This window comes from Lutra lutra, chromosome 12 (genome assembly GCF_902655055.1).
Source record: "Lutra lutra chromosome 12, mLutLut1.2, whole genome shotgun sequence".
Lineage (NCBI taxonomy): Eukaryota > Metazoa > Chordata > Mammalia > Carnivora > Mustelidae > Lutra > Lutra lutra.
In genome coordinates this window covers 77,429,731-77,453,116 of record NC_062289.1, presented here as the reverse complement: position 1 = coordinate 77,453,116, position 23,386 = coordinate 77,429,731, and the positions used below count along the sequence as shown (strand labels likewise).

At 48.5% G+C, this 23,386-nt stretch overlaps 1 protein-coding gene across 6 annotated transcripts; it reads left to right on the top strand.

Moving 5' to 3' along the window:
- Nucleotides 1-273: 273 nt before the first annotated feature.
- On the top strand, nt 274-23,324 carry ZNF26 (zinc finger protein 26). 6 transcript variants are annotated; one of them, XM_047696185.1, is made up of 7 exons: nt 274-291; nt 2,493-3,065; nt 3,273-3,325; nt 5,256-5,363; nt 15,193-15,319; nt 15,576-15,671; nt 21,347-23,324. In XM_047696185.1, the coding sequence occupies exons 3-7, from the start codon at nt 3,293-3,295 to the stop codon at nt 22,696-22,698; spliced, it is 1,716 nt and encodes a 571-aa protein (XP_047552141.1). In that variant the 5' UTR covers nt 274-291; nt 2,493-3,065; nt 3,273-3,292; the 3' UTR covers nt 22,699-23,324. The 6 variants fall into 6 exon arrangements, with proteins under 6 accessions (XP_047552141.1, XP_047552142.1, XP_047552144.1 ...); XM_047696186.1 differs by lacking the exon at nt 274-291 and having other exon boundaries at nt 2,385-3,065; nt 21,350-23,324; XM_047696188.1 differs by lacking the exon at nt 274-291 and having other exon boundaries at nt 2,388-3,065; nt 5,269-5,363.
- The last annotated feature ends 62 nt before the right edge of the window (nt 23,325-23,386 follow it).

The window sequence follows — 23,386 nt, the reverse complement described above, 5'->3', positions numbered from 1 at the left end:
TGAATAGAGAGACTTGGATTAGCAGGGACTAAAGTCCCCAAGATGAAAAGGTCTGGGAAGACTTTAGGATTAGGAACGATGCATTTAAATTTATTTAAATGACATAAGATGGCAATCCCAATGGGAGGATAGCCTAAGAAAGGTCTTAAGAGGTAAATTTGCTTCAATCAGAGTAGTAGACATAGAAAATATTTTTGCAATTTGCTAAAAATATAATCTGCTTGGGAGTTATATGAAACTAACTGACTGACTGGCTCTGGATTCAGCTAGAAAGGGAAGATTAAATTAAAGGTAAGTGGAATAAAGGAAAGAGTTTGGGATTTGGATTTCTATCTCTCTGGACTTTTTTTTTTAGTATATGTGCTGCCAAAGCGAGCACTGGACTTTTTTTTTTTTAAAGATTTTATTTATTTATTTATTTGACAGAGAAAGATCACAAGTAGGCAGAGAAGCAGGCAGAGAGAGAGGGGGAAGCAGGCTCCCTGCTCAGCAGAGATCCTGATGCGGGGCTCGATCCCAGGACTCTGAGACAATGATCTGAGCCGAAGGCAGAGGCTTAATCCACTGAGCCACACAGGCGTGCCTATCTAGACATTTTTTTAAAAAGATTATTTATTTATTTATTTGACAGAGATCACAAGTAGGCAGAGAGTGAGAGGGAGAGAAGCAGGCTCCCCACTCAGCAGAGAGCCCCATGTGGGGCTCGATCCCAGGACCCTGGGATCATGACCTGAGCTGAAGGCAGAACCTTTAACCCACTGAGCCACGCAGGAGCCCCTATCTAGACATTTTTGATATGTTGCATTTTCATTTTAATTCAAGGTATTTTCTAATTTTCCCTGTGATTTTTTTGAGTTAGGGGACTTAATCTGGGGACTTCCTACATTTTTCCTGGGGTTGACTTCTTTCCTTTTTTTTTTCCCTTTCTAATTTAATTCCACTGTTGTCAGAAAACATACTTTGTATGATTTCTGTAAATCCATTGAGACTAATTTTGTGGTCCAAATAGGACCTGTTCTGGAGAATGTGCCATGTACACATAACAATTATGCATACTTAATAGTCTTTAGATAGTATTGCTAAATAAAAATTAAGCCAAGTAAATTAAAAAAATTTTTTTTTAAGATTTTTTATTTCTTTATTTGACAGACAAAGATCACAAGCAGGCAGAGAGGCAGGCAGAGAGAGAGGAGGAAGCAGGCTTCCTGCCGAGCAGAGAGCCGGATGTGGGGCTCCATCCCAGAACCCTGGGATCATGACCTGAGCGGAAGGCAGAGGCTTTAACCCACTCAGCCACCCACGCACCCCCCAAGTAAATTTTTAAAAAAGATTTTATTTATTTATTTGACAGAGATCACAAGTAGGCAGAGAGGCAGGCAGAGGGAAAGGGGGAAGCAGGCTCCCCGCCAATCAGAAAGCCCGATGTGGGGCTTGATCCCAGAACCCTGGGATCATGACCCCAGGGGAAAGCAGAGGCTTTAACCCACTGAGCCACCCAGGCGCCCCAAGCCAAGTAAATTTTAAAGATCTAATTGACTTTATTATTCGATTCATGAATCCGGCACCATCCCATCTAGCAGGCAGAGGGGAGCTCCAAAGGACTACAGAAAGGGAAAGGTTTTAAAAACCAGAAGAAGCCATAAATAGAAAAAAGGATTATTTTAGGATTATTTTAGAAAAAAGGATTTATTTTCATCCCTTTGAGGGATGAAAAGGGCCCTATGACAGATGATCTTATTGGTGCTGACCCGTTAAGATTACATTTCTGGGAAGCTGAAACTGCTAGTGTTAGGTTACATATTCTGTCTGGGTTTACAGACTTGGGGCCTTCCCATAAGTGTCCCCACTTTGGGCCTGTGGTTTTCTCTTTATGAGTGTTCTCTAGATGTCAGGCACTCTGTGTCTTTTCATTTCTGATTCATTTTCTCTAGTTGTTTGCTTTTATCTTTAATATATCCTTTGCCTTCTTTTGGCTTATTTTGTTGGTTTTTCAGTACATTTCTGCGACTTTAATTTGCTCCTTTTTAGTGTTTATTTTTATAATTACTCAAGATTGTGAGATTTTCTGTTATCACTGCTGTTTCTCCCATAAATGCTTATAGAGTGTTGTCTACACTTTTGTCTTTATTTCCCTATCTCATTAAAATAATTGTTGAATAGGAAGCTGTTGGGAGGGACGTCTGGGGGGCTCACTCAGGTCATGATCCCAACGTCCTGGGATCGAGTCCTGCCTCGGGTTCCCCGCTCACAGGGGAGTCTGCCTCTCCTTCTACCTGCTGCTCCCCCTGCTTGTGCTCGCTCTCTCTGACAAATAAATAAAATCTTAAAGAAAAAAAAAAAGCTGTTTGGGGGAAAAAAAAAAGATTTTCAGGCAGAAAAGACTTCTAAACTCATGTTATTTAGAGTTTCATTGCATTGTAATAAGAGAATTGTTTGATCTATTTTGGACCGGCAGTATGTTCCTGTCTTCGGTGTCTTTCCGTCTACCGCAGGGTCTCCGGGACGCGGCGCTGGCTGGGTCGGCCAGTGCCCTGCTGTGCAGGACTGTCGTGTGACCCTGTGACCTGCAGCTTGTGCCCTTACGAGCGTCCTTCTCTTCTATACCTGGTGATGGGACCCCCGTATTGCTTGACCTCAGGCCTCAGCATTCGCCCTGGCACTGAAGCTGGATTTCGGCGACGCCAAACGGAGGGGACAAGAGGCCGCCTGCGGCGCCTGGCCCCGACCTGTGGGTCCCTTGAGTCTCCGCCCCGTCTGTCCAAATCAGCCTTCCCGGGAAACCCCGGCGAGAAGCCGGCCCCTCCGCAGAGGGTTCTGGGAGGTGTAGTTTTCTTTGGGCGCCGTCTCATCGGGTGCCTCGGCGCATGACGTACTTCCTCTGCGCCGCACCCGCCGCAGTAGTGGGGTACGCGCCTCCAGGGCTGTTTCCGCCTGGGCGTTTGTGGACCGGAGTGGGCCCGCGGACTTCTGAATATCTGTGGCTCCGGACCGGGCGGAGGGACAGATTGAGCCCCCGCCCGGAGCATCCTGTGCAGACCAGCAGCTTGGCCGGCTGAGCCCCCGCGGTAGGTCTGGGGCGTGGTCGGGGCCAGCCTGGACTCGGGGTCTTCCGTGTCAGGGCCGCTCCGACTGCTTGTGTCCAGGCCCGGAAGCCGTGTCCCTGTGAGGGACTCCGCCCCGGACCCTCCTTCTGTGGGGCGGGAGGTTCCCCGTGCGTGGGCGCGGATGAGGCCAGCAGGGAGACTCTCACGGTTCGGTTCTCTGCTCCGCAGCCTGCAGGGAACAGCGCGGGATGGCCGGCACGTTCCGGACAGCTTCGTGTTGGGTAAGTAGGGATGCTCAAGTCTTTAAACGCTGGCTGGGCGCTGAGGACGGGCACAGCCATCTCTTCACCGTCACCGCCAGCGCCCAAACTCGCATGTCCCTCCCCGCGCTTCCTTCCCCGTCTCTGATCTCCAGAAACGTTCCTGGTTTCCGCACCCTCGGAAGTTACACTTTATTGCCCGCCGCGGACCCTGAACCCTGAGGATAGTGAGGGTCCTTGTTAAGGAAGCAGGAAGCAGTTTTGGAGCTGGGGAGGGCCGTGGACCGGCGGGGCTGTGCCAGCGGTTGGCGGGGTCAGCAGGTGATGGCTGCACTCCTGACTTCTTGCACGGGTGGCGATGCTTCCCCCCGGGAGCACTGTTTGGAGAGGCGTCCAGGACAAGGGTGCAGCTGTGTAGGTGTTGGCTGTGTGATACCTGCACCGAGTCTGCAGCTCAAGTGGGAGTTCTCACCTGGAAATACCCAGATTAAAGGTCCCTATGCGAGTGGAGGCTCAGGGTGTGAGGGAATAGAGCCCTGAGAAGTGGAGGGTTTGTGGCAAAGACAAGGAATGACGGCGGTGCACAAGGCCTGGGGTGCAAGAGAGGTGTAAGTTTGGAGAGTGGCTGTTTCCCTGCAAATTTGAGAAAAGGGAACTTCATAAAAGCTGTGATATGAAATCCCTCAGAGAATTATTTCATGAGACAAACAGTATTTCTTGGACTTGGGTATTTATAAGTCTTTTTTTTTTTTTTACGATTTTATTTATTAGAGCGAGTGAAAGAGTGCAGGCTAGCAGGGGCAGAGGGAGAGAGAGAAGGAGAGGCAGACTCCCTGCCCAGCAGGGATCCCCACTTGGCACTCAATCCCAGGACCCTGAGATCATGACCTGAGTCCACCGCAGACACTTAATGATTGAGTCGCCCCGGTGCTTTGCGTATTTATGTCTTAAACAATTTTTCCATACCAGAAAGAATGTCGGAATGGTCACTTCCTGAGAGATGATGGTCTTGTTGCAAACTGGATTGCATAAGGTTGTGGATGGGGGAATGTAAAGAAATGATTAGTGACAGTAAAGACCTTTTTTAGGTGGTATGATGCTTCAGGTGTGACAAGAAGAGTATGGGTGCCAGGAATGAGGCAGTTCACAGAGTGACATGAGTCAGACAATTAATCTTAAAATTAAGGGTCTTTTCATTATTTTCTTTTCTTAAGTAATCTCTATGCCCAGTGTGGCACTCGAACTTACAGTCCCGAGTTGAAGAGTGGCGTGCTCTAACAACTGAGCTGGCCAGGTGCCCCGGGATATTTTTATTCTTAAAACATATGAAAAGTACAGTGAGAGAAAACATTGTATTTACAATAGCAATAAATAAAGATGAAGGAAGTGAGCAGAGTCATGCCTCATGGAGAATAAGTAAGTAAACAGACTAAACGAAGACTTTAAAACTATTGGATAATTTTAGTGGGTACCATTCTTAGCTAGGCATTTCATGTGTATGAAGTTGTTAAAGTCTCATGACCTTATGGGGCAAGTATGTCCCCACTTTACAGGTGAAGAAACTGGGAAGCCTGTCCATGATCCGAAATTCGTAAAGGATCCAAGGAGACTAGGGTTGCAGAGCTAGGATTCAAACAAGGCAGTATCTTCAGAGTTGTGCTCTTAATGCCTCTTACATTTTCTTTTTTTAAAAAATATTTTATTTGATAGAGAACAAGCAAGGGGAGCAGCAGGCAGTGGGAGAGGGAGAAGCAGGCTCCTTACTGAACAGTGAGCCCAACCCTGGGCTGAATCCCAGGACCCTGGGATCATGACCTGTGCCAAGGGCAGATGCTTACCCGACTAAGCCACGCAGGCGGCCCTGTGCCTCTTACATTTTAATGTGAATAGCATTTCCTTGTTTTTGAGTGCACATGTTAATTTAACAAACGTTAATTGATGATTACACCAGGTAATTTTTCTAGGGCATGTTGGGACGGACAAGATTGACAGGGTCCATGACCCCATGCTGGGTATGGGAGATGGTCAGACATACCAGAGGAGCATCGTAAACAGAGACGTGAGTGTTGAAGCACGGGGAAGAGAGCGACTGAGTGGCTGCTTTGCTTAGATTGGCACCCCTTCTTGAGGCGACATTTACATAGCATCTGAGTGACGACTTGACCATCATGGGATGCTGGGGGTGGTCGGGGAGGAAGCCTTCCAGACTTTTATTTCTAGGGTTGTATTCCCAGCAAGCTGCAGCCGCCTCGCGTGGAAAGAAAGCCTGTGGCTGGAGTGGAGAGGGATGGCACGGCAGCCGGGCCAGACTAGTAGAGCCCTTGAAGTGAGGGAAAGGCTCATACTGGAAAGCCTTAGGAGTTTTTAATTTTACTTCATCTCGAAAGAATTTTGAAACTAGAGAAATCACAAGAATGGTATAAAAAACTCTTGTACAGCGGTACCTGGGTGGCTCAGTTCATTAAGTGTCTGCCTTTGGCTTGGGTCGTGGTCCTGGGATCGAGCTCCACATCGGGCTCTCTGCCCCTCTCCCTGCCTGTGCTCTCTCTCTGTGTCAAATGATGGGTGAATGAATGGAATCTTTAAAAAAAAATAATTACTCCTGTGCACTGTTGTGTAAAAAACCTCTTTACCCAGAATTGTCAACATTTTAGCATATTCGCTCTATTATTTTCTCTGTGTGTGTGTGTGTGCGAGCACATGCATTATACTCTAACTTTCCTCCCTTCTTTATTGTTCCAGCCCGCATCGCTTCATCTCTGTAGGCCAGCTCTTGCCTACACACCTCATCCTTTCTCCCCAGCCCTCCTTCCCTCCCTTCTTTTCCTTCTCCTCTTTCTCCTCCTTTCTTTCCCTTCCCTCTCATTTTTATTGACACAAATGTGTCAGTGTCAGTGTCAGAGTGCTCCACCCCTCCTGTTCTGCTCCCCAGAAAAGATTGCCATCCATGGTTTCTTATGGAACTTTCCCATTGTTTTTCTCTACATTTTGCATGTATGATCATGTACCCTGGTGGCTGTTTTGCATTTTAGTATGGAAATGGCTTCATTGCTTTTCCTTTTTAATATAAAAATTTTTAATTGCCCCTTTTAGAAAATAGGATTCTAAGTAACGCAGCCAAAGCCATTTGGTTATCATTTCCTTCCTCTAATATCAAGAGGTAGTCAGTCAGTAACAGGCTCCTGATCTCAGGGTTACGAGCCAGGCCCCAAATTGGCCAGGAGCCTACTTAAAGTTAAAAAAAAAACCTAAAAGTTTGAAAAAGAGGTAGTCAGTAGCTTGGGGGTTTCCGTCCAGACCCTTTCTACAGGAAACAAGATTTTATATTTTGTTCTCTTCTATGAATTATGTAGTTTGCCATTTCTTTTACATTTATTTTAGATTTCTTTATGGCAATACCTATAGATGGGCGTTTCCTTTTATAATAGCTCCATTTTATGATCCTGCAGTGCGAATGGGCCATGTTTTATTGAACCGTTTCTCTGATTGGCATTTAAGCCCGTGGACTCGCCTCCTGGGTCCCACAGCTGGTAACCGCTAGGGCTTCCTGCTTCCTGCTCTCAGGCCTCAGCTTTTGATCTGCTGAAATTTTGTATTCTTTTGAGACACAAATACATTTTAAATTTTCAAAAATAACTAATTAAAATTATTTATGAATATTATAGTGATGATGTGGAATTTTAGGTGTGCTTAATTAAACATTGGAAAAGTTTTTTTTTTATAACTTTTAAAGTTTTATTTATCTCTTTGACAGAGAGAGAGATCACAAGTAGGCAGAGAGGCAGGCAGAGAGAAAGGAGGAAGCAGGCTCCCTGCTGAGCAGAGAGCCCGACTCGAGGCTTGATCCCAGACCCCGAGATCATGACCTGAGCTGAAGGCAGATGCTTTAACCCACTGAGCCACCCAGACACCCTGGAAAAGTTTTGTTTTTATGAATTGCATCGTACTGTGTATAATTATTCTACAGTTTGAAAATGTCTCTGTAAGATGAATGTACCATATTCTTATTTAGGTATTCTCTTGTTGGTGGAAATTTAGGTTGTTGAGCTTGTCACTGTTACAGACTTTGAAACCACGAACAACTCTGTACATGTATGGATATATTCCTATCTCTTTTAATTTTTGGTGACATATATGATACTTTTCTGCATTCTCTTAGAACACAGTTAAGTCTTTTTTTTTTTAAGATTTTTATTTATTTATTTATTTGACAGAGAGAGAGAAAGAGATCACAAGTAGGCAGAGAGGCAGATAGAGAGAAGCAGGTTCCCTGTCAAGCAGAGAGTCTGATGCGGGACTTGATCTCAGGACCCTGAGACCATGACCTGACCCCAAGGCATAGGCTTAACTCACTGAGCCACCCAGGCGCCCCTACAGCTGTTTATATCCTTAAAATGTTTGGTTTGTTTGGGTTTTTACATAAATGGGTTTCACACTATGTAACATTATTTCTGTTTTTCCCCATGCAAAAAAATACATTTGTAGTTTATCTGTGACAGTTTTATACATATTTATCTATTTGTGGCTTCTTTTGGCCACCCAGGCGCCCCAAAACACAGTTAAGTCTTACAATTACCCTCCTGTCCTAATCCCTTTTCTCCCCTCAGAGATAGTCAATTTGGTCTATATTCTAGATCTTTTTATGTATGTTTGTCTACAGCCGTTTATATCCTTTTTTATTTTTTTAAGATTTTATTTATTTATTTGACAGAGAGATCACAAGCAGGCAGAGAGGCAGGCAGAGAGAGAGGGGGAACCAGGCTCCCTCCTAAGCAGAGAGCCCGATGTGGGGCTCGATCCCAGGACCCTGAGATCATGACCTGAGCCGAAGGCAGAGGCTTAACCCACTGAGCCACCCAGGTGCCCCTACAGCCATTTATATCCTTAAAATGTTTGGTTTGTTTGGGTTATTACATAAACGGGTTTCACACTACGTAACGTTGTTTCTGTTTTTCCCCATGCAAAAAAAAATACATTTGTAGTTGTATCTGTGACGATTTTGTACATATTTATCCATTTGTACCTTCTTTTGGCTTCTTAAAAACTTAATGGAGTTCTAAATTACAGTAAAATGCATAAATCTTAAGTAGAGTGTTTATATTCTTTTAGGTTCCTGGAGCCAATTCCAGCGAGAGGGTTGGGGGTGCAGTTTCCCTACACACAGCATCACACAGTTCTTGGACACCAGCAGGTTGTCTGAGAATTCAGCTTCATTCTGTCACTGTGTACCCAGAGATGGGGGACACTCTGCTGGGAACCAGCTGCCCTTTGGTCGGGTACCTCTAGGGGCTTTCCAGACGTTGCTTCATTAACATAACAAAAGATACCGTGATCACATTTAGGGAATTCCAAGGGTTTTAGGAGCTCTGAACCGGAAAACCATGGATGAAGACCGAATACATATGAGAAGCGTTTTGGACATCTGAATGACCAAATATTTTTCCACACCACAGAATCAGAGCGTGTGCTGAAGGCAAATCAAAGTCAAGAATTCCAGTGGCCTAGCAGGTTCCATTTTTCTCCTGTCGTCACTCCCCCCACCCCCAGGGGTCACTGCTTTATTTATATTTTTTTACTCCTGTTGCAACATCATTAATTTTGCCTTTTTTTTTTCTTTTTTTAACTTAATATAATTGGAATTGTACAGTAAAGTATCTGGCTTCTCTTAGCATAGTTTGTGGCTGACGTCCAAGTTGTATGATAGAGTCTGTTGTATGAGTGTTTTATAATTTATCTGCTGTATTCTGGTGTTGTCACAGACATAGTCATCCCCAGCATTGGGCTGCGTCCAGTTATTGGCTGTTATGAGTAACACTGGTATAAACATTTTGTACACGACTTTTGAGGGACATCAGTTCTCGTTTCTGTTGGGCAAACACCAGGACTTCTCGGCCTCAGCACTGTTGACATTGTGGACTGAGTTACTCTTCGCTGTGGAGGACTGTCCTGTACATCGCAGGACGCTGAGCAGCGTCCTTGGCCTTTGCCTGTTCAGAGAGCAGCAGCAGCTCTGTCCCCACGCGACGGCACAGAAGTCTCGGTGCCAGACATTCCCAAGGGCGCAGACTCTCGCTCCCGGTGGACAGCCACTTGGCATATGTCTAGGAGTGATGCGTGTGTGTGTGTGTTTAAGTTTGGTGAACACGACCAGACGCTTTCCCGACGCGCTGAAATGGCTCTGTGCCCCGTCAGCACAGGCCAGTGGTGGTTTGTCCCCTTCGCTTGGAGCATCTTCCCCAGGATGGGTGTCCTATACTCAGCCATTGTGCTGATGCTTGGTTAATACAATAGCCAGTCTTTATTTCTCAGTGTCTCCTTGGGTTTTTAAAAATACATTTCTAATTTCCTTGCAAACTATTGTATACTTCTGTACTTTTAAGTATTTGTAATAGTATGTCTTATGACAGTTGTTTCTCATGTTGTCTGCTAACTTCTGGGTCATCTGTGAGTCTGTGTTGTGTGCTTTTCCCTTGGATTTCTCAGTCTTGTTTTCTTGCCTCTTCACATGTCTCACAAGTTTCTATTTTATGCCTACGTTGGTACAACCACAGAGACCAAAGTTTAGTGTTACCTTCCACCAGAGTGTTTCCCTTTCCTCTGCCATGCAGATAGGGAGAGGACTGATGATGTCGTCAGACAGGCACCAGGGTGCCACTTTGGTTGTGGTGCGTTCACCTGCGGTCTCAGCGGTAAGGGTGGGGAAGGTTACTGCAGGCTCCTCTCTACAGTTCTTTGCGTAGTGCCTTGAGACTGGGAGGATCCGTCTGCCAGGCCAGCCCAGCTCCTGTGCTCACTGGCCTCCGCACATGCACCGGAGGGAAAGGCCGCTGTCCGTGGGGCATCAGAGGCTCCCCTGCCTGTTCTCAGGCTGGACGGATGCCCCCAGCGACGGAAACACCCAGCACTTGACTCACCTGGGAAGAGCTGGGGTTTTTAGAAGGGTTGAGTTTCACCGCATTACTTTGTTTCATCCATTGAGATGATTGGTTGGCTGTTCTCTGCTGTGTACTGATGTGGCTTATTTTTTTTTTTTTAAGATTTTATTTATTTGTCAGAGAGAGAGGGAGAGAGAGAGCGAGCACAGGCAGTCAGAGTGGCAGGCAGAGGCAGAGGGAGAAGCAGGCTCCCCGCCGAGCAAGGAGCCCGATGTGGGACTCGGATCCCAGGATGCTGGGATCATGACCTGAGCCGAAGGCAGCGGCTTAACCAACTGAGCCACCCAGGCATCCCCTGATGTGGCTTATTTCATGGATGGGTTTTTTTGTGTTTTTGTTGTTGTTAATTTTGGACTATGCTTTAATTTTTTAGAGAAATTTCTTTGTTATAGTTTGCTCCGTATGTGTGTGCAGGGCTTGTACTCTAATAGTATTTTTATCCAGATAATTTGATCAGAGTTAATGGTAAACGAGTAAGACTGCAGTTCGTGCTGTAGTTGCCTGGTTTGTCTGGGAGGTTGTGCAAGTCTGTGCCATGCGCTGTAGGGCATCCTGTGGCTTGTGGGCGCCTCGTCGGGGGAGACATGATGGGAATTTGATGTCCCTGCAATGTCGATAGAACTTACTGTCAGGTGTAGTGTGGGCGCGCGGCCTCTCTGGACCGGACGGAGGGTGTACCTTCAGTTGTACTTCTGTGTGCTTTCTGATCATGGATTAGTCAGTCTTGCTTTTTTTACTTCCTTCTGGGCCAACTTGGGTTCTTTCTACTTTTTTTTTTTTTTTAAGATTTTATTTATTTATTTGACACAGAGAGATCACAAGTAGACAGAGAAGCAGGCTGAGAGAGAGAGAGGAGGAAGCAGGCTCCCTGCTGAGCAGAGAGCCCGATGCGGGGGTCGATCCCGGGACCCTGAAATCATGACCCGAGCCAAAGGCAGGGGCTTACCTCACTGAGCCACCCAGGCGCTCCTGGAACAAATATCTTCAGGTCTGCCACCATGTCTGCTTTAAAAACGTGAATTCAGCACCATGGATTTGGTAGGGAACAGTGTGAACCTTCTGTCTGGCTTCACACAGCCCTCTTTCCACCACTTTATGATCAGCTACAGCCCCTCTTATGTCCAAACACCAGGTCTTTTCCAAGGTAAAGTGGTATCTTGTCATTTTATTATTTCTTAAACAGTAAACATGTGAAACTGCTACTATGTTTGATAGGTTCCTGGTGTTCTTTCTTATGTGTTGCTGACAAAGGTGTCATGCCCCATCCCCATTCTCCCCGCATTCCCTGTGGGTTTGCCGTGTGACTTCGCACAGGGGTGATTCTTTGCTGCATACAGTAGAACTGCCTCTATGTTATAGTCTCATGTATTTAAAAATCTTTATCTTAGAGTTATGGATTCTCTCTTGCTCTTAATAGTTTTCTGTTTCTAATTTCTTCACGTCTTTACCATTCTTTTTTTTTTTTTAATTTTTTTTAGATTTTTTAAATTTATTTATTTGACAGACAGAGATCACAAGTAGGAAGAGAGGCAGTCAGAGAAAGGAGGAAGCAGGCTCCCCGCTGAGCAGAGAGCCCGACGCGGGGCCCGATCCCAGGACCCTGGGATCATGACCCGAGCCGAAGGCAGAGGCTCCAACCCACTGAGCCACCCAGGTGCCTCGTCTTTACCATTCTTGACCGATAAAAAATTTTTAAATGGTTTCTCTATATTTTATTTTTATGCTTATCAAGTTCACAATACAGTCAAAAGCTTAAAATAAGCCTCACAGTTTACTCTCACTCTCTTCTTCCATTCTGTCTCCATACTCAGCCGCTTTGGTCTATGTTCATTCTCGTGGCATCTGCCTTAAGCCTTTACACGATCACATGGTGTGCCATGCTTGGGTTTCTCCTCTGCTGAAAAGTCGCTGATTTGACAAGTGGCCTGGGCGGGATCGGAATCATATTTCTACAACACAGCCTCAGACGTGCCTGTCCACTCTCCCTTTCCTTGGCCACAGGGGTTGTCTTAGTGAGCACTCATGATGTTCTGGTCTCATCTTCTCTGGTCACTTTTGGGCTTTGGGCCTCCAGTCCACACTCGTAATTCCTCCTCCTCTTCTTCCCCACGCAGGCTGCAGAGGAGAGATGGGGAGCTTGTCCCTTCATTCTCACCTCCTATGGGGGCTCCTCCTCGGTTGGGAAGCCCAGTGCTTAGACCAGAGAAGCTCCTCTTGTCAGGTGGGTGGTGCTCAGCACCAGGCGGTTGCTTAGGGCCTGAGACAGGACCTCACGCTGTATTGCCGTGTCGTGAGGAATTCTCTCACTTATCTCTGCAGGCTCCCCCAGAACTGCACTCACGGTCTCTTCCCTCCTGGGTCTCTCTGTCTGCAGTCAGTGCTGTTGCGTCAGGAGCCCGTCAGGGGTGCTTAAGTCCAGGAATCTCTGTACTTCACTTCTCAGTTGCCTTTACACAATGTTCTAGAAGCCTCCATCTTCAGAAGTTCCCAGAGGGCAACAGATACCAGATTCCTGGTTTACTGAAATCCCTGAACACACACCAGTTCCTCCTGACCGTGGGCTCAGTGGACACCCAGATGGTTGTCCCAGATGTTCCCTCCCTTCCCCCAGTGGCCTGCTTCAGGGAATTCTGAAGGAATTCCCCTCATTTCTCATCCCTCAGGCACCCTCTCCTCGTTAAAGGGCAGCGTCTTCAGTTTACGTGGCCGGGATCCTTGCTGTCCTCCTCACCATCCATCTCTGTGTGCTGGTCATCTCCGGTCAGGATGTTGTCTGCTCTCTCTTCACTTGATGCCCACAGTCCGGCCACTGTGTATTACTCCAGTTTTCCCACTCTGGCTCCAGCTACCTTTATCGCCCCCAGATCCAAGACCGTCCCTTCTCCACACCAGTCAGAATGATCTTGGGTGGGAATCAGAGCATGCCATTCTTGCTCGAGACCTTGGGGTGGCCTGTCCTCACGTGGAATGAAATCTCAGGTCCTTACCATACGCTGTGAGCCCTGAAGGCCTGGGCCTTTGTTTTCATGCCTCCTGGAAGGCTCTTCTGCACAAATCTTGGTATCGTTCTCCCATCGGTTGGGTTTTTACCCAGGTAGTCCCTTACCAGAGAGCTTCCTGATCACTCCATCTGCCTGCGCCTGCCTCGCTGGACTCTCTCCCCTTACCCTGCCTGAGTCTTGGTAGAGTGCTGTCACCACCTGCTTGTTGGGTGGTTATGTGTTTACTGTCACCTCCCCCTGCAAGGACAGAAATGCACCAAGTCCAGGGACTGTGTCCATGGCTGAGCCCCCAGCACGTGGAACAATCTTGGCCCATCGGTGGTGCCTCAGAAATGCTTGTTGAATGATCTCGTGAGGACCTGTAGCTTGTTAGGAGTTTCTTTCGGTCCCAGGAGAGGAACTTACTACAAGCATTTTGGGAGGTTCACAGAGCTGTCAGGAGCCTCACTGAGAGGTTGAACAGACAGAACTGCCTCACAATTCAAGGTAGGGACTGCTGCGCCCGGCCCGCCCTTTTTCCGGCATCTGCAGCTCTGCAGCACTGGCTCCTGGCTCAGGGTCTGTGCGGGAGTGAGCCCTGGTCGACCTCAGTAATGGGTAATGGCCCCTTATTTTCTTGAAAGAAGGCCAGGAGTTTATCTGTTTGGCCTTTTTTTATTTTATTTTTTCAAATTGTGCCAAGTTCTCACTCTGTGTAAGACTCAAGATGGGTTGAGCATCTGTCAAGATGACAGTTTAGAGAGTCACACCTTCCCATGTGTTTAGAATTGTTTTCTCCATCTCTGGGCAAAATACATCCCGGATAATTTTTTTTCTAATTTTTTAAAAAAGATTTTATTTATTTATTTGATTGACAGAGATCACAAGTAGGCAGAGAGGCAGACAGAAAGAGAGGAGGAAGCAGGTTTCCTGCTGAGCATAGAGCCCAATGCGGGGCTCAATCCCAGGACCCTGAGATCATGATCTGAGCTGAAGGCAGAGTCTTAACCCACTGAGCCACCCAGGCGCCCCAAGAAAATTTTTTCTTTTTTTTCTTTTTTTTTTTTTTTTTTAATTTGACAGAGAGATCACAAGCAGGCAGAGAGGCAGGCAGAGAGAGAGGAGGAAGCAGGCTCCCCGAGAGAGCAGAGAGCCCGATGCGGGGCCCGATCCCAGGACTCCGAGATCATGACCTGAGCCGAAGGCAGCGGCCCAACCCACTGAGCCACCCAGGCGCCCCGATAATTTTTTTTCTTAATCAAAGACTTACAACACCTGTTTTGTCCCCGTGTATAGTTGTTTGTTTCCCTCTGTAAGACTGGAAGCTTCTTTTCATTTTATTCTATTTTATTCTATTCTATTTTCTGAGAGATTCCCTGAACAAGAGCAGGGGGAGGGGCAGGGGAGAGAGAGAACCAGACTCCCCACTGAATAGGGAGCCTGACACGGGGCTTGATCCCGGGACCCCGAGATCATGACCTGAGCCGAAGGCAGATGCTCAACCCACTGAGCCTCCCAGGCGCCCCCAGGCTGGAAGCTGCTTGAGGGCAGAAGTTGGTTGTGTCCATCCTGAATCTTCAGGACCAAAAACAATATGTGCACATGGAAGCTCAAAAGTTTTTCCTTTTAAAGAGCGAGTGAGTGAGAGAATGAGCAGGGGGAGGGGCAGGGGGAAGAGGGAGAGGCAGGCTCCATGCTGAGCAGGGAGCCCAGCAGAGGGCTCTATCCCAGGATCCTGTGATCATGACCTGAGCCAAGGGCAGATGCTTAACTGACTGAGCCACCCAGGTTCCCTGGTTTTTGTTTTGTTTTCATTTGTTTTGTTTTGTTTTGTTTTCATTCTGGAAGTCAGTGCTGACCTGGGCACAGGAGGCATTCTGGAGGAACATTTCTCCTTTCCCAGTTACTGTACATCTGTTCCGTGTCACCTAACGTGATTGTATCCGATTGAATGGGATGTATATTATTCCAGGGATTATTGTCATTCAAGGATATATCTATGGAGTTCACCTGGGAAGAGTGGCAGTTGCTGGACTCGACGCAGAAGTACCTGTACAGGGACGTGATCCTGGAGAACTATAGCCACCTGGTGTCTGTGGGTAAGTGCGGCTTCTCCGCGATCTCAGGCTGTGCCTTTCGAATTGGCACCCTTGTTCTTTTGTTGGTCTGCCCTGAGGTCTCCAGAGTACTTCACGGTTATGGGCTTGAACGTCAGACTGACTCCGAGTGCCTGTATGGCCCTCATCCTCACTGCGGTCTTTCCCCCAAGTGCGAGCGAGCAGTTTCATTGTGTAGTTCTGGGTCCCTTAGTCCCCAGCAGCCTGGCCCACATCCTTTATGATTTTCCACCAACAGGGTATCATGGTACCAAACCCGATTTAATCTTCAAGTTGGAGCAAGGAGAGGAGCCATGGATAATAAATGCCCAAGTTTCCCGTCAGAGCTGTCCAGGTGGGTGCGTGGGGACCAGGAAGCTGGGCTGTGGGCGTGGAGCTCAGGCAGTGCTGCGCAGAAGCTCTGCTTCCCAGCCCTTGGACCGTGGGGCGCCCGGGAGGAGCCCCAGCCGCTGCTCCGGGAAGGGGAGGACCGCGGCTCGGCCCACGCTTGCCCTGTTCTCTCCGAGGCCTGAGCGGCGGGCGTGCCCGTGTGACCCGTGCTCTGCCAGGATGTCGCTTTCGGGGTTCGTTGCTTTCCTTCGCGAGGTCATGGGTGGTGTCAGCCGAACGCGCCTCCAGAGTTCGTCGTGTGGCTCGCGCTGTCCCTGTCCCTTCTGCCGACTGCCCGTTTGCCTCCCGTGGGGAGACGCCTCGTCTTCCCCGCCCTGCGAGCAGGAGACCGCGCTGCCTCCTTTCCTCTCACCAACGTCTGAGCTCTTGCTTTCTTGGGCTCTTCTCGGACGGTTCTGAAAGCCAGCCCCGTGTCACCGGGTCGCGCCGGGACACCCGCACCTGCGTTCCCCGCCCCCCTGTAGCGCGCGGGACTGGGCCGCGGCAGAGGCGCTCTTCCCGCATCTGCTCGTCCTCCCGCCGGGCCGCCGAGGGCTCTTCCGCTGAGCCTTCTCCCGCCCCGCGGTGACGCGCTCCCTGCCCCCCGCCCCCCTCCGGCGCCCTGGGTTACCTCCTCGCAGAGAGCCCCGGGCGGCCCCACTCTTCAGTCTCAGGAGCTCTTCGTCTTTGACTTCCCCGCGCTTGGGCTCGCTCCACGGGCTCCCGGCTCACCGCGCGGCCGGTCTTCCTACCGCTGCGGCCTTGCCACCGTTCCGTCTCGTCTTCGGAGCTCCTGTCCCTCGGGTGTCACCCGACTGGATCGCTGTTCTCTCCGGCGCGGGCAGCTCAAGTTCTTGGTCTCCTTAGCTGTTCCTGCTGGATTTGTTTTCATAAGCATCCTGTCCGCGGGCTGAGAAAATAAACAGTGTCTTATGTTTCTGATTCAACCGGAGTAAGGGATCGGGAGTTTGTAGTCTCAGGTGACGGTTGTCTCCCGCAGGACAGGACGCCGCAGCGGCGGCTGAATTCAGAAGCTTAGTGATGTCAGGAGCGCCTGGTGGCTCAGTCTTGACGTCGGCTCAGGTCATGACGTCAGGGTCCTGGGACAGAGCGGGGCTTTGGGCTTGCGCTCAGTGCGGTCTGCTGGAGACTCCCCTCCCTCGCGCTGCGGCAGGTGTGCGCGGCCGGGCTAGCTAACTTCCGTAAGACTAACAAACCAGCAAGCCCCTTGGTGATGTCAGCGAGCCAGGCCTCCTTTTTCTCACCCCAGATGCTCTGCTTTTCTTTTCTTTTGCCCTGGCGGGTTCCTGCCTGCCGGGCGTCACACACACACACCGCGGGACTCAGGGATAAGTCCTGTTTCTTTCCCCACACTGCCCCTCACCAGTCCCCAGACTTGGTCTCACAAGCCTCCGGCATGTTATCTTACAGCGGACCTGCTGCCGCCTGAGCTGGCCGCCAGGCGGGGTCGGGAAGGGGTCCTGGGGGAGCACACGGACTGTCCTCACTGACCAGGTCTGGTGCACGGAAGAAGGGAAGTTCCCGTGGCTGTGCGGTACATGGTGTGAGCCCTGCCTTGGAGCGTGCCGCAGGCAGGCCCTTCTCTCCACCTGTGTAGCTTCAAAAATGCGGGTGTCCGCATGTGCGCTGATCGTCCCCTCCCCAGCCCGGGCAGCATGTGTTCTCGTCCTGGACCTGAGTCCAGTTGCGAGCCCAGGATTTCTTGAGATGTGTGTGGTGCCTTCAGACTGGTGCCTTCAGACTGGTGTGGCTGCGGCCGCACGGTCCGAACCGACATGGGGTTACAAGACCACTGGTCTGTTCTAGACGTGTGCAGTAGCGGCGAAGGATTCAGAAGCCCTCACGGAAGCTCCTCTGCAGAGGGGTGGAGGCAGGGTAGCCGCCCTCACTGGCCCATCGCACACTCTCCTCTTTGAGAAAGAAAGTCAAAGACGACTTCCTGCCCTAACACTGGCATACTTTCCTGTCCACTCCAGTCTTTTCTTTTTGTCCAGCATGGCCAGGGATAAGGTGACACTCAGGGAGAATGGTCCTGTCTGTTGGTGCGGATTTGGACGTGTTTGGGGCTACAGAATCATAGGCTGTTGTCAGACCAGGCTTAGGTTTCCTTTAGAACCTAACAAGCGGGGATGCCTGGGCGGCTCAGTCGGTTGAGGGGCTGCCTTCGGCTCAGGTCGTGATCCGAGGGTCCTGGGATCAAACCCCGCTTTGGGCTCCGTGCTCAGTGGGGCGTCCGCTTCTCCCTCTGCCTGCCCACTCATGTTCTCTCTCGCTATCTCTGTCTCTCTTTCTCAAATAAATAAATAAAATATTTAAAAAAAAATACCCAACAAGCTTCCAGTCTGTCTTCTTTTTTTCTGAGTAATTCTGTGAAGCCAATACCAACTACTGAAAGTTGTCTGAACATAGATTCAAGCCTGAGAAGTCTTCTAGCCGCTGGTCTTGGTATTCTCACCCCTGTCCTTGAGTTGAATGGCCCTACTTTGAGGCACAAACCATAATGCGAACTGTTGCCACATGAGTGGGGAGAGAAGGTTTATCGGGAGGTCCAGAGGAGGCAGGAGATTCCCTGGTGGCCCCACAGGACAGCTGTAGTGACAAGATGAGGCTGTGCCCCTGAAGAGTGCGTCTTTCCTGGTGCCCTGTGGGCCTCACACTCAGCATCATGTTCCTTTGGGCCTCATCCTTATCAGGCCACACGTGTCATCTACTCACCTTCCCTGGAAGGTCTCGTCCTTCGTGGTGTTTAAGACCTTTTACGTGTTGTTGACTCTTGCTTTTCCCCGAGCACTAAACTTCGGTCTGCTGCCTACGTGCTGTCTCCTCTCCATTTGTGTATTTGCTGGGATCTCTAGTGTATCAGATCCCAAATAAAGTCCTTCATTTTTCTTCCAAACATTTTCCCTTTCAGAGACCAGCACCTTCTGTTTCTCAAGCCTAAAATCTGGAGTTCTTGAAGCCTCCCCTTCTCTCACCTTACCCTTCACCCAGTCCTTTAGATTTTCTTGGTTCTCTCCAGATGCGTTCCACATGCGCTCAGCTCCGGAGTTTAGTCCAAACCATTATGATGTCTTCCTGCACTACCGTAAGGGCTTTCTTGTTTGTCTCTCAGCCCTTCTTCTATTTGTTTTCTACATAACAGCCAAACATCTTTAGAAAGCACAACACGAGGGGCACCTGGGTGGCTCAGTGGGTTAAAGCCTCTGCCTTCAGCTCAGGTCATGATCTCAGGGTCCTGAGATCGACCCCTGCATCGGGCTCCTTGCTCAGTGAAGACCCTGCTTCTCCCTCTGCCCCTCCCCCCTGCTCATGCCTGTGTGTGCTCTCTCTCTCTCAGAAATAAGTAAACAAAATCTTAAAAAAAAAAAAATACTCTAAAAGGGGCTCCTGGGTGGCCCAATGGGTTAAGCCTCTACCTTCAGCTCAGGTCGTGGTCTCCGGGATGTGGGATTGAGCTTTGCATCGGGCTCTCTGCCCAGCGGGGAGCCTGCTTCTCCCTCTCCTTCTGCCTGCCTCTTTGCCTACTTGTTTCTCTTTCTTTCTCTCAAATAAATAAATTTTTAAAAATCTTAAAAAAAAAAAAACCTATAACAAAGCACAACATGAATCCAGGTATCCTCTAGTTAAAACTCTTTGGGTAAGATGAAAGCTTATTGCCTACCTATTTGGTTCTTGCCTCACTCTCTCACTCAGTGGGCTTTAGCTATCCCAGGCTTTTTTCAAAATATTTTTCTTTTTTTTAACTTGTACGCTTCACACCCAATGTGGAGCTCGAACTCATGACCCCGACAACAGGACTCACAGGCTGCAGTCTGCACTGACTGAGCCAGTGAGGTGTCCCATATTTTCTGTTTCGTAACTGTGCCAAATAGGTGTTCCCTTCTCAAGAACTTTTTGTTTTTTTATTAAAGATTTTTTTTTTACTTTTATTTATTTGACAGAGAGAGAGAGAGAGATGACAAGTAGGCAGAGAGGCAGGCAGAGAAAGAGGGGGAAGCAGGCTCCCCTCTGAGCAGAGAGCCCGATGTGGGGCTTGATCCCAGGACTCTGGGATCATGATCCGAGCCGAAGGCAGAGGCTTAACCCACTGAGCCATCCAGGTGCGCCCTTCTCAAGAACTTTTTTTTTTTTTTTAAAGATTTTATTTATTTATTTGTTAGAGAGCGAGCAGGCACAGGCAGACAGAGTGGTAGGCAGAGGCAGAGGGAGAAGCAGGCTCCCCGCTGAGCAAGGAGCCCGATGTGGGACTCGATCCCAGGATGCTGGGATCATGACCTGAGCCGAAGGCAGCCGCTTAACCCACTGAGCCACCCAGGCGTCCCTCAAGAACTTTTTTTTTTTTTTTAAGATTTTATTTATTTGACAGAGAGAGATCACAAGTAGACAGAGAGGCAGGCAGAGAGAGAGAGAGAGAGAGAGAGAAGCAGGCTCCCCGCTGAGCAGAGAGCCCGATGCGGGACTCGATCCCAGGACCCCGAGATCATGACCCGAGCCGAAGGCAGCGGCTTAACCCACTGAGCCACCCAGGCGCCCCCTTCAAGAACTTTTTATGTGCTTTTCCATCTGTTTGGAATGCTCTTGCCCCTAATTTTCCTATGGCTTACCCAGTCTTACTTTTAATGTCTTACGGTACCTATGCGAATGTCATACGCTGGTTACCCTGTATCCTCTGAATTCACTTTTTGAGTAAGCTGCTGTAATAATAACATTCAGATACAAGATTAATGGTATTGGCTCCTAAGTGCAAGCTGAGTTTTTCTTTCTTTGTTTTTTTTTTCCTTTTTTTTTAAAGATTTATTTATTTATTTGACAAGAGAGTGCACAAGCAGGGGGAGCAGCAGGCAGAGGGGGAGGAAGAAGCAGGCTCCCCGCTGAGCAGGGAGCCCCATGTGGGGCTTGATCCCGGGACCCCGGGATCATAAGCTGAGCTGAAGGCAGACACTTAACCTGCTGAGCCCCGCCACGTGCCTCTAGGCTAAGTTGTTTAAGCCTCTTGTTCTCTTTTTTTTTTTTTTTTAAAGATTTTATTTATTTATTTGACAGAGAGAGATTACAAGCAGGCAGAGAGGCAGGCAGAGAGAGAGGAGGAAGCAGGCTCCCTGCTGAGCAGGGAGCCCGATGCGGGGCTCGATCCCAGGACCTGAGCCGAAGGCAGCGGCTTAACCCACTGAGCCACCCAGGCGCCCCCTTTTCTTTTTTTTTTAGAGAGAGACCATGGTGGGGGGGTGTTGAGGGTGGGAGGGAGCAGAGGGAGAGAGACTCTCGAGCACAAGCACAAGCCCAACGTGGGCTCCACTCCCCTGAGCTGAAAACCAGAGTCCGCCCTCAGCACACTAAGCCACTCGGGTGGCCCTAAGCTTCTGTTTTCAAAACCGCTTTTGATCACTGTTAATTTGCCATCCATTTCCATAATGGGATTTTGTTTGACTCGGTTCTGCATGCTCCAAAGGTCAGATAATGGCACGCCTGGGCTTGGCTAGTATTTCTTTGGAACCAGTGTCTGAGGCCTGTTATTAAGAAAAAAAAGCTCATTACATGGCAGTTCTGTAGCTCTCTAATTCCACATCAGCTACATCGACAATTAAAAAATATATATGCATATATATTTATTTTTCCTAGAAGGTTGGAAAGAATGGTGCCCGGAAAATGAAGAGGAGTTTGAAAATGTTGAGAGAAGTTTCACTTGTGCTGCATTTGGAAGACGTCGTCTGAGCAGAACCCGCGTTCCTTCAGGACAGAGAATCCATAAGTATAACACACATGGAAGAAGGCTGACACAAAGCTCAGCTTCAGCCAAAAGCTGTCTGAGAAAAAACCCTGATAAGTTCCACGGATATGAAGAATCCTATTTTCTTAAGCATCAGAGAGCTCATAGTATAGAAAAAAACTGTGTGTGTAATGAATGTGGGAAAGCTTTTCGTTGTAAATCCCAGCTGATTGTGCATCTCAGAATTCATACGGGAGAGAGGCCTTACGAGTGCACCAAATGTGAAAGGGCGTTCAGTGCCAAGTCAAACCTGAACGCTCACCAGCGGGTGCACACGGGAGAAAAGCCCTACTCCTGCGGGGAGTGCGGGAAGGTATTCTCCTTCAGGTCCCAGCTCATCGTCCATCAGGAAGTTCACACGGGAGGGAAGCCTTATGGCTGCAGCGAATGTGGGAAAGCCTACAGCTGGAAATCACAGCTGCTTTTACACCAGAGAAGCCACACGGGCGTGAAACCGTATGAATGTGGCGAGTGTGGGAAAGCCTTCAGTTTGAAGTCGCCATTCGTCGTACACCAGAGGACGCACACAGGGGTGAAGCCCCATAAATGCAGCGAGTGTGGGAAAGCCTTTAGGAGTAAGTCCTACCTCCTGGTTCACATCCGAATGCACACGGGGGAGAAACCCTATCAGTGCAGCGATTGTGGGAAAGCCTTCAATATGAAGACGCAACTCGTCGTCCACCAGGGAATCCACACGGGAAATAATCCTTACCAGTGCGGCGAATGTGGGAAAGCCTTCGGCAGGAAGGAGCAGCTCACCGCACATCTGAGAGCGCATGCGGGCGAGAAGCCTTACGGGTGCAGCGAGTGTGGGAAGGCTTTCAGCAGCAAGTCATACCTCGTTATACACAGGAGAACGCACACGGGAGAGAGACCGTACGAGTGTAGTTTCTGTGAGAGAGCCTTTTGTGGGAAATCCCAGCTCATCATACACCAGAGGACTCACTCGACGGAGAAACCCTACGAATGCAGCGAATGTGAGAAAGCCTATCCCAGGAAGGCGTCCCTGCAGATCCACCAGAAAACTCACTCAGGAGAAAAACCTTTCAAGTGTGGTGAATGTGGGAAGGCCTTCACTCAGAAGTCGTCCCTCAGTGAGCATCAGAGAGTTCACACAGGAGAGAAGCCGTGGAAATGCTCTGAATGTGGGAAATCCTTCTGTTGGAACTCAGGGCTTCGTATACATCGAAAAACTCACAAGTGAGAAATTAGAATGAAGTAGATGTTAGGAACTTTCTCACAGACGTTGACCCTCAGGGGACTTTCGAGGATAATGGAGATGGGATGCAGAAGCAGGAAGTCCTAAAAATACACTCCTGTCAACTAAGTCAGAGAGAGACCATCGTGTTTGGAATGTGGGGGCAGAAGCTTTCGGAAATAAGTCCCACGAGACTCTGCAGATGGGAACTGAAGGAATGAGGAGGAGCTATGAAGGGCAGTGCCATCATGGTAGAGATAAAATCTGGAGAATTCATATTTAAAACTTTGCAAATTTAATAAACCAGGAAAGCATTTTCCCATAGGAAATGTGTTATGTGTGGAGAGTTACATTCCAGATTTGAAGCTACTTGAAAAACCATTCCAGGTTTTTTCCGGGTGGAGTATAAAGTTGTTTTTTATTTTAATATGTAAATAAAGCAATGGTCAGGAAAACATCAAGGAACATATTCTGAAGGTTAAAGGACATTTAGTGTGACTTTCCTAAGTCACACTGAATAGCATTTTTAAAAATTTTGGTATTTTATTTTTTAATGTAACTTGTCATACATATATTTGGTAGCTTGTGGAATAACATCCCCTAATATTCTCCATATTAAATGCTAAATATCAGTTTTGTCTCTTTATTTCTTAGCAACTAAAGTGATGTGGCGTTTCATAAATAGAAAGAATGT